General features: G+C 47.0%; 1 protein-coding gene across 2 annotated transcripts in view; it reads left to right on the top strand.

The window, feature by feature from the left end:
• AHCYL2 (adenosylhomocysteinase like 2) overlaps positions 1-15,216 on the top strand; it is a 100,976-nt gene that overhangs the window by 57,621 nt on the left and 28,139 nt on the right. For both annotated transcript variants that reach the window (XM_087968952.1, XM_087968953.1), the window contains exons 2-6: positions 16-124; positions 9,347-9,490; positions 12,500-12,600; positions 13,488-13,590; positions 13,761-13,855. In XM_087968952.1, coding sequence (XP_087825078.1) covers positions 16-124; positions 9,347-9,490; positions 12,500-12,600; positions 13,488-13,590; positions 13,761-13,855 — 552 coding nt within the window. The remainder of the gene's footprint in view (positions 1-15; positions 125-9,346; positions 9,491-12,499; positions 12,601-13,487; positions 13,591-13,760; positions 13,856-15,216) is intronic.

Here is a 15,216-nt window from a genome sequence, read left to right as displayed (position 1 = left end):
TTTTTTTTTAAATAGATCCAGTTTGCTGACCAAAAGCAAGAATTTAACAAGCGCCCCACGAAGATCGGCCGCCGTTCGCTCTCCCGCTCCATCTCTCAATCATCGACCGACAGCTACAGTTCTGGTAGGTCCTTGTAAGAGAGAGGTTTTCAGGAAAAAAAAATATATTTGGGAAGTGACCCTCTGCCGTCCTCCCCCCTCCCCGATTATTACATGAACTATGCTAACCAGAGATACAGTAAAGAAGTTGGAATGCTGCAAATTCACAGCAGGGAGAGGAGTGCGGTGGAGCCTCCCCATCAAGAGGCAGTCTACCCCCGATGGGGGAAGCAAAGCAGGACAGAGCAAATGCCTCCAGGGGCGCTTGGATCGAAACCAGTTTGGTTTCCACCACACTTGAAATCCAGAAGGCTTCAGGTGGATGGTTTAAACTCGTGATTTACTTCATTCATCAGGGAGATCCTGTAATATGCCGTTTCCAGTAAACGGAGCTGTACACACCACCCAGGGTCCCTCTGTGAGGGAAATGGGGGACTTTAAGATGGGAGGGGGAGGCAGGCAGATGGAAAGGCAGGGAGGACAGAGGGAAGAATGGATGGATTCATGGAAAGATGATAGACAGACAGACACATATGTACATAGAGATTAGATAGATATGGTAGGTAGGTAGATAGATAGAAAAATAGATAAATATTAGATGGATGCATGGATAGATAGACAGACAGATGATGTATGTACATAGAGATTAGATAGATATGGTAGATTAGATAGATAGATAGATAGATAGATAGATAGATAGATGGATGGATGGATGGATGGGTGGGTGGGTGGGTGGGTGGGTGGGTGGGTGGATGGATGGATGGATGGGTGGGTGGGTGGGTGGGTGGGTGGGTGGGTGGATGGATGGATGGATGGATGGATAGATAGATAGATAGATAGATAGATAGATAGATAGATAGATAGATAGATAGATAGATAGATAGATAGATAGATAGATAGATAGATGATAGATAGATAGATAGATAGGTAGATGATAGGTAGATGATAGATAGATAGATAGATAGATAGATAGATAGATAGATAGATAGATAGATAGATAGATAGATGATAGATAGACAGACAGATAGACAGATGGATAGACAGGTGGATAGACAAATGGATAGATGTATAGATAGATAAACATGGACAGATAGATAGATAATGTATGTACATAGAGATTAGATAGATAGACGGACGGACGGAAAGACAGACAGACATAGATAGATAGATAGATAGATAGATAGATAGATAGATAGATAGATAGATAGATAGATAGATAGATAGATATAGAAGATGGATGGATGGATGGATGGATAGATAGACAGATGGATAGACAAATGGATAGATGTATAGATAGATAAACATGGACAGATGGATAGATAATGTATGTACATAGAGATTAGATAGACGGACGGACGGACGGAAAGACAGACAGACAGACAGACAGAGGATAGATAGATAGATAGATAGAGGATAGATAGATAGATAGATAGATAGATAGATAGATAATGTTCATAGAGATTAAATAGACAGACAGATACATGATGGAGGGATAGACAGATAAATAGACAGACAGACTGGTATGGAGGGATAGTCAGACAGAATAATCTTTGACAGGATGTGGCATCTCATGCTGCTGTTGTAGCCAGAATGGTTTCAGATCAAAAGAAGAAGAAAAAATGCAGCTCTGATAAGAAGGCTTAAATAGAAAAGCTGTTCTTTTAATCCTGTCTAAAAAAAGGAGCCTGCTCTGTCCTGCCCGCCTGCAGTGTGCCACACGGTTGTGCTGCCAAAGCCCTGTGCCTGCTGGCATCGGAGGACACGGGGAAGCAGGTCTAGCAGCCGGCTTACGCACTGCGGTGCTATTGCAAACCTTGAGGGCAGGAGAGAGAGATCCTGAGAGGACGTAATAGTGGCAGTGGTGGTGGTGACGATGATGATGATATCCTCCATTCAGTCCATTGTCTGCCTCTTGGCGATTCTGTGGGCCGGGTCTCCATATCTCCCAATCTTCTATTACTTCTTTGAGTTTGTCTACGCTCGCCCTAGTGTCGGCTTTGAGGGTCCCCAGACACTGTGGAGGGAGGGAGGGAGGATGGGAGAGAAAGGAAGGAAGGAGGGAGGAAGAAAGGTAGGAAAGAAGGCGGAAGGAAGAGGGAGGGAGGGAGGGCCTTGGTGGCGCAGTGGTGAGAATGCAGCATTGCAGGATGACTTCTGCCGACTGCCAACAGTTGGATGCTGACCAGCTCCAGGTCAGTCAAACGAGGACCCAGATTGTTGAGGACAATATGCTGACTCTGTTAACCGCTTAGAGAGGGCCATGAAGCACCGTGAAGCGGTATATAAGTCTAAGGGCTATTGCTAACTAGGAGGGAGGGAGGAAGAGGAGAGGGAGGAAGGGAGGAAGGAAGGAAGGGAGGAAGGAAGGAGCAACAGGCTGACTATTCACTGCTTAGAGAGGGCCATGAAGCACCATGAAGCGGTATATAAGTCTAAGGGCTATTGCTAACTAGGAACGAGGGAGGGAGGGGGAGGAAAGAAAGAAAGAAGGAAGGAAGGAAGGAAGGAAGGAGCAACAGGCTGACTATTCACTGCTTAGAGAGGGCCGTGAAGCAGTATATAAGTCTAAGGGCTATTGCTAACTAGGAGGGAGGGAGGAAGAGGAGAGGGAGGAAGGGAGGAAGGAAGGAAGGGAGGAAGGAAGGAGCAACAGGCTGACTATTCACTGCTTAGAGAGGGCCATGAAGCACCATGAAGCGGTATATAAGTCTAGGGCTATTGCTAACTAGGAACGAGGGAGGAGGGGGAGGGAAAGAAAGAAAGAAGGAAGGAAGGAAGGAAGGAAGGAGCAACAGGCTGACTATTCACTGCTTAGAGAGGGCCGTGAAGCAGTATATAAGTCTAAGGGCTATTGCTAACTAGGAGGGAGGGAGGAAGAGGAGAGGGAGGAAGGGAGGAAGGAAGGAAGGGAGGAAGGAAGGAAGGAAGGAAGGAGCAACAGGCTGACTATTCACTGCTTAGAGAGGGTCGTGAAGCACCGTGAAGCGGTATATAAGTCTAAGGGCTATTGTTAACTAGGAGGGAGGGAGGAAGAGGAGAGGGAGGGAGGGAAGGGAGGAAGGAAGGAAGGAAGGAAGGAAGGAAGGAAGGAAGGAAGGAAGGAAGGAAGGAAGGAAGGAAGGAAGGAAGGAGCAACAGGCTGACTATTCACTGCTTAGAGAGGGCCGTGAAGCACCGTGAAGCAGTATATAAGTCTAAGGGCTATTGCTAACTAGGAGGGAGGGAGGAAGAGGAGAGGGAGGGAGGGGAGGGAGGGAGGAAGGAAGGAAGGAGGAAGGAAGGAAGGAAGGAAGGAAGGAGCAACAGGCTGACTATTCACTGCTTAGAGAGGGCCGTGAAGCACCGTGAAGCGGTATATAAGTCTAAGGGCTATTGCTAACTAGGAGGGAGGGAGGAAGAGGGGAGGGAGGGAAGGAAGGAAGGAAGGAAGGAAGGAAGGAAGGAAGGAAGGAAGGAAGGAAGGAAGGAAGGAAGGAAGGAAGGAAGGAGCAACAGGCTGACTATACACTGCTTAGGGCCGTGAAGCACCGTGAAGCGGTATATAAGTCTAAGGGCTATTGCTAATGAGGGAGGAGGGAGGGAGGGAAGGAAGGAAGGAAGGAGCGAAGGAGCAACAGGCTGACTCTATACACCGCTTAGAGAGGGCCGTGAAGCACCGTGAAGTGAAGCACTATATAAGTCTAAGGGCTATTGCTCTTTTCTCTCTGGATTCTGCATTCCCCGCTGGGAGCGATCTGTGCTCCCGTTAGGAAAGACCTTCCCGCAGAGAGCGCGAGAGATCCCACCCATCTCCCACAGCCGCTCTCTCTCCTCCCCCGCTGCCGCCTCTCGTGTCCAGGATGAGCCCCGAAGCGGAGCTTGGATTCCACCCGGCCTTTGGAACCCCAAGCTCAGAACGCTGGGCGCGCGACGCTTCTCCAGTCTCCGATTGTGACTTGAGCTTGGCTGGACGCAGAGCCCTTCGAGCGGGAGGGAGGAGGAGAGCGCCCTCCCGGGTTGGGAGAAGGCAGAGCCAGAGCCCTCCCCACCCCTCGATCGGATGGACGCCCCGAGGATCTTCTCCCTTGACCCTGCCCGCGACGAGATCCCTGCCGTAGCCCAGTTGTCCTGTCGGGCCCAAGAGAGGAAGCCCAGCCGGATTCTGTGCAAACGGGCGGACAGCAGTAAGGATCGCTCGGGCAGGGACTCGCTCCCCAAAGAGTCCCGCGAGGTTTTTTCGTTTTTTCCTTTTCTTTTCTTTCTTTATTTTTTTTTCCAACCGGCTGAATCTTTTTAACGTGTCGAAAATGAGAGCAAGATCCTTTGCGTTAAAGAACCGGTGGGCCTTTTAGATCTCTTGGCGGATCGGGTCCAATGTGACATTTTTTTCCTAAGCTGTACGGGTTGGTTTCTTACATTGAAGTCCTAGAGGGGAAAAAAGAAAAAGAAAAAATCCACTGGATCGCTTTGCAGATCCCATTTCTGCCTCGTCAGGAGGAGCTTGGTTTTGGTACATTAGCCTGCAAAATACAGATGCAGATTAACAAGAGTTGGAAGGGACCTCGTAGGTCATCTAGTCCAACCCCCACCCACCCCACCCACCCAAGCAGGAGACCCTGCACCATTTCTGACAGACGGCAGTCCAGTCTCTTCTTCAAAGCTTCGAAGGGATGAATTCGCACAACTTCTGAATAACAGAATTATAACAGAGTTGAAAGGGACCTTGTAGGTCATCTAGTCCAACCCCCACCCACACACCATTTCTGACAGAGGGCAGTCCAGTCTTTTTTTGAAAGCCTCCAGGGATGAAGCTCCCACAACTTCTGTTCCAGTGGTTGATTGTTCTCACTGTCAGAAAGTTTCTCCTTATTTCCAGGTTGAATCTCTCCTTGATCAGTTTCCATCCATTGTTCCTTGTCTGGCCTTCAAAGATGCTTTAGGAAATAGCTTGACTCCCTTCTCCTCCCTGTGGTAGCCCCTCAAATATTGGAAGACTGCTCTCCTGTCTCCTCTAGTCCTTCTTTTCATGAAACCAGACATACCCAATTCCAGCGACCGTTCTTCATACGTTTTAGCCTCCAGTCCCCTCATCATCCTGGTTGCTCTTCTCTGCACTCTTTCTAGACTCTCAACATCTTTTTTACAGTATGAGGACAGTCACCTCTTCTCTTTTTGTGGCACTGGGATTCTATGCCTGGAACGCCCTACCAGACTCTGTGGTTACAGCCTCAAGCCCCTCACAGCTTCAATCTCAACCTGTCCACCGTGGACCTTAACCCATTCTTAAGAGGTCCTTAAAGGGGGCGTGCATAATGGCACCAGCATGCCTACCGTCCCTGTCCTACTGTCCCCATTTATCTCTATTTACTTCCTTGGTTTATGTTTATGTTCATACTTATACTTACCTTGTACATGTTTGATGAATGAATGAATGAATGAATGATCGATCTTGGGCGAGAAGGCAAAGAAATGTCAGAATGACAGAACTGGAAGGGACCTTGGAGGTCTTCTAGTCCAAGCCCCCTGCTCAAGCAGGAGACCCTATACCATTTCAGAAAAATAGCTATCCATTCTCTTCTTCAAAAGCTCCAGAGATGGAGCATCCGCAATTTCTGGTGGCCAGCTGTTCCCCTGGTTAATTGTCCTCACTGTTAGGAAATGTCTCCTTAGTGCCAGGTTGCTTCTCTCCTTGATGAGTTTCCATCTGTTGCTTCTTCTCCTGCCTTCTGGGGCTTTGGAGAACAGAATAACAGAGTTGGAAGGGACTTCTCTATCTGGTCTAGCCTAGTCTTTGGAGAAGTTGCCTGTGTGTCCACTTAAGGTGCAGGTGGCTTAGTCTATTGGGGTTAGCCAGCAGCAGGTGTGGACGGTGGAGGAGAGCGAGGACTAGAGGAGGGGGCAGAACCATGAGGGAGTGGACTGCTGCCTTCAGAGATTGTGGGGGCTGGCAGCAGCGATGAGGAGGTTCCCGAGGAGTCTGTGCCAAGTGCGCGTGCACGCAAGGTTGCTCGCAGGAAAGAGCAGCTATAACAGCATGGGCAACTCGGGAGTAAGACTGCAAGGTAATGGCCCCTCCTTCAAGAAAATAAAAGCCAGCTGTGAAGTGAACGTTCTTTGCAGGAAGCAAAGACATTTTGAAACTCAGCCTCGTGGACATTCCAGTAGCTTAAGTTGATATTTGAAGACTCTTGTGTTGTGAAATCTTTCTGATCTGTGATTCTTGGCAGCCTCGCATGTTTTTTGCAAGGTTTGTGCTTATCAAAGTTAATTAGTCTGCAGCAGCCTTTTAACCGGGGATTCGTAAGACTCATTAAAAGGTTTCTGTTCCCTTTGGTTATTGTTTGTCTTCATTTGGGTCAGAACATAGTGCGTGTTTGGTACCAGGCCTTGAGCAACTGCTTGGGTGATGAGGAGTTGAGCCACCTCTATGGTCAAGGAGTACAGGTAGTCCTCGACTTACAACGGTTCACCTACTGACCGTTCGAAGTTACAACGGCACTAAAAAAAGCGACATGACCATTTTTCACACTTACAACCATGGCAGCATCCCCCTATGAACAAAATTCGGACGCTTGGCGATCGGGTTCACGTTTACGACAGTTGCAGTACCCCGGGGTCACGCGATCCCCTTTTGAGACCTTCTGCCCAGCAGTGTCATCGTGAAGGCCCGATTCATTTAACAACCATGGCAAGAAAAGTCGTAAAATGGGGGCAAAACTCACTTAACAAACACCTTTCTCGGCAGCAGATGTTTTGAGTCGTAAGTCGAGGACTTTCTAGAGCTACTTCCAAAGCGGGATGCCTCCATCAAGACCCCAGGCCAGTTGGCAGAGCGAGGTTTTGGGGCCAAAAGGAGGGGGCCAGATCTTACTTCAAGTGGCAAGATGTTCCAAAGCTTAGATGCCCAAAGATCCTGGTTTTTGCCCACCAGTTTGGCTCCTCTGTGTTTACTAGCCTGTTTCCTTGAAAATACCACCTACCCTGAAAGTAAGTCCTAGCTTGATTTTTTACATGCGCGCCTAATATAAGCCCTACCCCCAAAATAAACCCTACTTAAGATCCCACCCATGCCAGAGTGGAAGGGTAAAAATTAAGCTAGATTAAGAACAGGGGTGGGTGGAGCTGCCCTACTACTTACCTTTGGACAGGTGTAGCCAGGCCTCGCACACCCCGGCACCTGCCTCGCCCTCTAGATGGGATGGGTGACAAACAAATCAGATAGATAGATAGATAGATGATAGATAGATAGATAGATAGATAGATAGATAGATAGATAGATAGATAGATAGATAGATAGATAGATAGATAGATAGATAGATAGATGATAGATAGATTGATAGATAGATAGATAGATAGATAGATAGATAGATAGATAGATAGATAGATAGATAGATAGATAGATATGATATGATATGATATGATATGTAGGTAGATGAGAGATGATAGATGATACATAGAGATGATAGATATATAGATGGTAGAGAGATAGGTAGGTAGATGATAGATGATAGATAGAGATGAGAGATGAGAGATGATAAGAGAGAGAGAGGTAGGTAGGTAGATGAGAGAGAGAACATATATATGTATATATATATATATATATATATATATATATGTATGTATGTATGTATGTATGTATGTATGTATGTTGTGACGGAGGTCTGAGCCTGCCTTGTTAGAAGATACAGACTTAAGCAATGAGGAAGAGAGGGATTTGGCCTCGAGGTTTGAGCCTGCTTTGCTGGAGGACACAGACTTGAGCCAGGAGGAAGAGGAGGATTTGGCTCTGAGGTTTGAGCTTGCTTTGCTGGAGGATTCGGAATCATCTTCCTTCCCAGGACCTTCCTCCCTGGTTGTGCCTCAGGTGTCGGCAGATAATCAGGAGAGCGTAGCGGAGCCTCTGGCTGAGGATCAAACTGAGGAATGTTGGTTTGATGCAAGGCAAAGACGTAGACATAGACGTGAAATGCAACGTAAAAGGAAATGTCAAATCAGGGACTGAGATGAGAGACTGACACGCCCCTCAGGGAATAAAAGGGGGCGTGTTAGCTCTGAATCCTCGTTTGGGACAACTTGTTTATTTGGGATAGAAGCTTTGACAAATTCTCTGTGCGGCGTTTGCCTTTGATTTATGGTCTTGTCTTGTTATACGTCATTGTAGTGGTGCTTTTAAAGTTGTAGCAACGTTTCAGCAGAATCTCATCTGCCATCATCAGGCTTCTGTATTGTGTCCGTCTGTGGGTCAGACTTTTACAGTGGTTTCAGATTTAAATTTGGGGCAGCCTATTGCTGTGCCAGAATGGTTTTTTCTTCATCCTGATTGGTTGAGAGTCTTGGTCTGTGTTTATTGGTCTTGGAGTTTGCTGTGTTCTGCTTCTAATATCTTCTGTCTGTTTTTTGGCTCTTTTTGTATCTTGATTGGCTGGCAGCATTGTGTTACTTTATTGGAGGCCTTTAGTGCAGCTTGGCTCCGGGTAAATGGACGGCTATCATTAGTTAGGAAGCTGGGTTTCGTCTGGGTGCCTGGTTGGGGTGTGTTTGAGCTGGAGGTATCAGGGGGGATCTGTTTGTGCCCAGATGTTTGCCTGGCTTGTGGTGTGGAGATTTTTTTGTTTGTGAGTGCAGGCTTCCAAATGATTGACAGCCTGGTGGAATCATCTCTTCTGTTCATGCTTTCTGGTCTTTTTTCAATCTCTATGGCTTCTCTGATGACTCTGTGGCTGGGGTTTTCCATAGTGGCCAGGGTTTGGGTGCCATTGAAGTTGATGCTATGACCTGTAGCTTCCATGTGTTGGACTAGTGAGGAAGTGTGTTCCAGCTTTTTGACTGCATTTTTGTATTCATCCAGGTGGGTGCTTATTCTTCTATTGGTCTGTCCAATGTATGTGGCCGGGCATGATGCAATATAATGTATATTTCTTCTGCAGCTGGCCAGGCTTTCCTGAAGGCCTCTGGAGCTGAGAACAAAGCTCTGGATCGATCCAGAACTCTCTTATCGGCTGCAGAGGCCTTCAGGAGAAGCCTTGCCGGCCGCAGAAAAAATTCCTGAAGGCCTCAGAGAGCGAAAAGGAGGCCGGGGGCAACACGCACAAATGAGGTTAGTCAGTGGATGACATCACCTCAAAATAAGACCTGGTGCCTTTTTTTGGTGGCAAAAATATATATATATATATATAAGCCAGGGTCTTATTTTCGGGGGAACCTGGTGCAAGTGTCATTCGTCCCAGCCCCACTCCTCACCCTCCTTTCTTGTCTCGTCTCTCCCCAGCTGCCTCCTACACCGACAGCTCCGATGACGAGACCTCTCCAAGGGACAAGCAGCAGAAGAGCAGCAAAGGCAGCAGCGACTTCTGCGTGAAAAACATCAAACAGGCTGAATTCGGGCGCCGGGAGATCGAAATCGCGGAACAAGGTGAGGGAGACCATCCCAGGGTCCATATGCACCATATATATACATACATTAGTTTGACGCCACGTGACTTGATTGGACTTGATTCCTTGGCTCGGGGAGGGGGCTATCACTCAGTCCTGGTGGAGGTGGGTTGCCTATCTCAACCCAGCCTGGGGTTGGGGGAGGGGGCCATAGAGCCAGGTGGGCCGAGGGGTGAAGCCGCCAGGCTGGAAGAAGCCATGGGTTTTAGATCTGCCTTAGGTATGAAAGCCGGGGGGGGGGACCTTTGGGCCAATCACCAGGAGACGGTGAGTTCTTGCCTTAGGCGTGGAAGCTGGCTGGGTGACTCTCAGCCCATCCAGCCTCAGACGGACAGACAATCTAGAACTCATTGCTTCTCATAGATAAGACTTATGATAGGCTGACAGGTAGATAGATGGGAGGGAGGGAGGGAGAATCTAGAACTCACTGCTTCTGATAGATAGACACATGATAGGTAGACAGGTAGAAAGATTGGGTAGGTAAGTGGATGGATAGACAGGCAGACACACACACACACACACACACACACACACACAGATTATAGATATTACAGATATTAGATAGATTATCTGATACAGACAGAAAAACAGATAGATAGAAAAATAGATATAGATAGAAAAATATATAGATATTAGATAGATAAGATAGACAGCAAAACAGATAGAAAAAGTTAGAAAAATAGATATAGATAGATAGATAGATAGATAGATAGATAGATAGATAGATAGATAGATAGATGATAGATAGATAGATAGATAGATAGATAGATAGATAGATAGATAGATAGATAGATAGACAGACAGCCCTTGATATTGATTGTATCCCTCTGTTAATGCAACTTAGGATTGCATTGGCTAGATAGATAGAAAAATAGGTAGATATTATAGATGATAGATAGATAGATAGATAGATTATAGATAGATAGATAGATAGATAGATAGATAGATAGATAGATAGATAGATAGATTATAGATAGATAGATAGATAGATAGATAGATAGATAGATAGATTATAGATAGATAGATAGATAGATAGATAGATAGATAGATAGATAGATAGATAGATAGATGATAGATAGATAGATAGATAACCTAGAACTCATTGCTTCTGATAGATATATGATAGGTAGGTAGATAGTGACACAGACAGACAGACAGGCAGACAGGTCCCCTCTCTTCCCCTCTGCTCTTGCATTCTCAACCAGTACCTGATCTTACATTGGCTGAGTTCCCAGATCACCCCAGAGAAGACTGAAATGGAGAAAGGCCTTTGGTGGTTTGGCATTTGTGGTTCCACCCACCATCCTCTCTACAGGTCGTGGGAACCCGACCCCCACACATTGTTTCCTCTTGCCCCACGTGCCCTTGTGCTGCTCAACATGTTTGTTCAAAACCACCTAAGACCCCCTTTTTTTCTCCCTTCCTAAGCAATCCTTTATTCAGGGATTGAAGTGGAACACCTTCCATGGCTCCCCAACCTCTTTCCCGCCCACCCCCTTCAGTTCTCTCTTTGCTTTTTTTTGTAAAGATATTTTTATTTTATTTTAAACATAGACAAACAAAATATAAAACCCCCTCTTTGCTTTAATCTCCTGACTGCGATCGAATGGCTGAACTGTTTCCTGACGGAGCTACAAAAGAGAACGGAATCAAATGAACTCCCAGCGTTCTTTTTTTGCAGCAGAAAAGCCACAAAGCTGTAATCCTCCCCACCCCTCTCTCTTTCGTTTCATGACCCAACTAGAGGACATCATCAGCTAGGAGGGAGTGGGGTTTGTGGAGAGGAGGAGGGGGGAGGAGGAGGAGGAGGAAGGCTTGTGGGTCCTTACTGCTCTCAGACCTTGGTGGTTTTCTTGAAGAATCATGACCCAACTAGAGACCATCATGAGGGCTAGAAGGGAGGGCGGTTTGCGGAGAGGAGAGGGAGGAGGAAGGCTGTGCGGTCTCTGAGCTTGGTTGTTTTCTCACAGATGTTTCATGACCCAACTAAGGAACGTCCTCAGTGCTATTAAACATCATCAGTACTGTTAATGTTCTCATCACTCCTTATCGCCCATCCCCTTCCACCTGTGACTGTATGACTTTCTGGCTTGTATCCTTACAATTCATATGGACTGTTTCCTAGTATGATTGGATTGCTTATTTGTACCCTATGGCTATCATTAAGTGGTGTATCTTAGGATTCTTGACGAATGTATTTTATTTTATGTAGACTGAGAACATTTGCACTAAGACAAATTCCTTGTGTGTCCAATCACACTTGGCCAATAAAGAATTCTATTCTATTCTATATTCTTTCTATTCTATTCTATTCTCTATTCTATTCTGCATTCTATTTTATTCTATTTTCTACTCTAATTATTTCTATTTTCTATTCTTTCTAATTGGGGTAACTGCCAGAATCCTGACACTTAGTGTGATTTGATTGCCTATTGTGTCCTATGACTGTTATTATTAAGTGTCGTATCTTATGATTCTTGACTCTTGACGAATGTATCCTTTCATTTATGTCCACTGAGAGCATTTGCACCAAGGCAAATTCTTGTGTGTCCAATCACACTTGTCCAATAAATAATTCTATTCTATTATTCTTATTCTATTCTTATTGTACCCCATGACTATTATTATTTTTTTAAATAAAGTTTTTTATTTTTAAACACAAACATACACATACAAAAACATAAAAACATAAAATCCTCTTCCATTTCTTGTGTGTCCAATCACACTTGGCCAATAAAGAATTCTATTCTATTCTTATTCTTATTCTCTTCTTATTGTACCCTATGACTATTATTAAGTGTTGCACCTGATGACTCTTGACTCTTGACAGATGTCTCTTTTCTTTTATGTACACTGAGAGCATTTGCACCAAGACAAATTCCTTGTGTCTCCAATCACACTTGGCCGATAAAGAATTCATTCATTCATTCATTCATTCATTCTTTCCTGCCTTCCGCTGAACCTCTGTTTCCTTCTCTCCTTCCCCTAGAAATGCCTGCACTCATGGCCTTGAGGAAACGTGCTCAGGGAGAGAAGCCACTGTCTGGAGCCAAGATCGTGGGTTGCACCCACATCACGGCTCAAACCGCTGTAAGTTACGCCGAAGCGCTCCCCGTCGCTATCCGAGAGGTGGGATCGACTGGTCCAGAAATCCTACCTAGAGAAATCTTCTCCGCTTTGGAGACATTGTGTTGGGCTTCACAGGTAGTCCTCAACAGGGGTGGGTGGGATTCTACCGGTTCGGCCCGGTTCGAGCAAACTGGTAGCGCCGAGGACGAGCTGTGAGTGAACTGGTTCGCTCCAACGATCAGCTGTTGGGCTCGCTCGCCTAGGCTGTGCTGATTTTGAAGCTCAGTTGATTCGCGCGGCACAGTGGATGGTCACGCGCATCAGCTGTTTAACACACAGGGATTGATGGAGAAGGTCAGTTAGCCAACGCTCTGCGCACGTTCCCCGAACCGGTTATTACACCGGTTGAATCGCACCCCTGGCCCTCGATTTACAGCACTTTGTTCAGCGACTGTTCAAAGTTACCCCTGAAAAATGAAAAAAACGTGACTTACGACCCATTTTTCATACTTATGACCAACCGTTGAAGCTTCCCCAGGGTCCCCGGGATCAAAATTCAGAGGCCTGGCAACCGCTTTGTACTTACAACGGTCGCAGTGTCCCCAATGGCCCCCAGCGTTCCGTGCGCCTTTGGCCGCATTTAGTCCTGCTGGTCACATGACCACAGAGATGTCGTCGGACAGCGCTGGCTCTTCTTTGGCTTTCTAATGGAGATGAGCAGCGCCCCCTAGAGCCCAGGGCCGGAAACGACTAACAGGGAGGTGGGAGGGGATAACCTTTACCTTTAAATAGGAGTTCATGAAACCCAGCCAGGTGGCTTGCCCAAATTGGAGTAGACGGGGTGAGGGTGGGCGTTGAGCAGCCCCGGCCTTTCCCTAGCCCCCTCCTCACCCTTCCCCTGCCTGCAGGTTCTCATGGAGACCCTCGGTGCCCTGGGGGCTCAGTGCCGGTGGGCTGCTTGCAACATCTACTCCACCCTCAACGAAGTGGCAGCTGCCCTGGCTGAGAACGGTAAGGAAGGGTTTGTCTTTCTCGAGGGGTCGGAAGGGGGTGTCCCCAAAGCAAGCTTGGAGGGTGCTGGGACGGGAGGGGCTTGCGAAGGTCTTTCAGGCCAGTGGCTCTTCTCTGGCCCGTTTCATGGAGGCCCCCCCCCTCCCCCCTCGCCCCAATTTTTCTTCCAGGGTTCCCCGTCTTCGCCTGGAAAGGAGAATCGGAGGACGATTTCTGGTGGTGCATAGACCGATGTGTCAACGTCGAAGGCTGGCAGCCCAACATGGTGAGCGCCGGGGGAGGAGGAGGGGGCGAAGTCTGCCAGGGCAGCCAGCAGCACAGGGGGGGGCAAGGGCAATTCGGTTGGACTTGAAAGAGAGAGAGAGAGAGAGAGAGAGAAAGAAAGAAAGAAAGAAAGAAAGAAAGAAAGAAAGAAAGAAAGAAGAAAGAAAGAAAGAAAGAAAGAAAGAAAGAAAAAGAAAGAAAGAAAGAGAGGGGAAGGGAGGAGAAAGAGAGAAAGAAAGAAGAAGAGAAAGAAAGAAAGAAAAAGAAAGAAAAAAGAAAAGAAAGAAAGAAAGAAGAAAGAAAGAAACAAAGAAAGAAAGAAAGTCATTTTGGGGGCATCTTATTTTGTCATCCCCAAAAACGGTCTGCATTGGAGAGCCACTTTGGTGTAGTAGTTAAGGCACCAGACTTAGAAAGTGAGAGATGGGGAGCTCTAGTATTGCCTTAGGCCTGAAAGCCAGCCGGGTGGACTTTGAGCCAATCACCAGGAGATTGGGAGTTCTAGTCCCGCCTTAGACCTGAAAGCCGACTGGGTGACTTTGGGCCAATCACCAGGAGACGGTGAGTTCTAGTCCCGCCTTAGGCCTGAAAGCCAGCCGGGTGGACTTTGAGCCAATCACCAGGAGATTGGGAGTTCTAGTCCCGCCTTAGACCTGAAAGCCAACTGGGTGACTGGGCCAATCACCAGGAGACAAGGAGTTCTAGTCCCACCTTAGACCTGAAAGCCAACTGGGTGACTTTGAGCCAATCACCAGGAGATTGGGAGTTCTAGTCCCACCTTAGACCTGAAAGCCAGCTGGGTGACTTTGAGCCAATCACCAGGAGACAAGGAGTTCTAGTCCCACCTTAGACCTGAAAGCCAACTGGGTGACTTTGAGCCAATCACCAGGAGATTGGGAGTTCTAGTCCCACCTTAGACCTGAAAGCCAACTGGGTGACTTTGGGCCAATCACCAGGAGACAAGGAGTTCTAGTCCCACCTTAGACCTGAAAGCCAACTGGATGATTTTGAGCCAATCACCAGGAGATTGGGAGTTCTAGTCCCACCTTAGACCTGAAAGCCGACTGGGTGACTTTGGGCCAATCACCAGGAGATTGGGAGTTCTAGTCCCACCTTAGACCTGAAAGCCAACTGGGTGACTTTGAGCCAATCACCAGGAGACAAGGAGTTCTAGTCCCGCCTTAGACCTGAAAGCCAACTGGGTGACTTTGAGCCAATCACCAGGAGACAAGGAGTTCTAGTCCCACCTTAGACCTGAAAGCCAACTGGATGATTTTGAGCCAATCACCAGGAGATTGGGAGTTCTAGTCCCACCTTAGACCTGAAAGCCGACTGGGTGACTTTGGGCCAATCACCAGGAGA

The sequence above is a fragment of the Notechis scutatus genome, chromosome 6 (assembly GCF_049901735.1).
Source record: "Notechis scutatus isolate UNSWTSFEM ecotype Mainland chromosome 6, rNotScu1.2, whole genome shotgun sequence".
Lineage (NCBI taxonomy): Eukaryota > Metazoa > Chordata > Lepidosauria > Squamata > Elapidae > Notechis > Notechis scutatus.
This window is presented reverse-complemented; position numbering and strand designations above follow the sequence as displayed.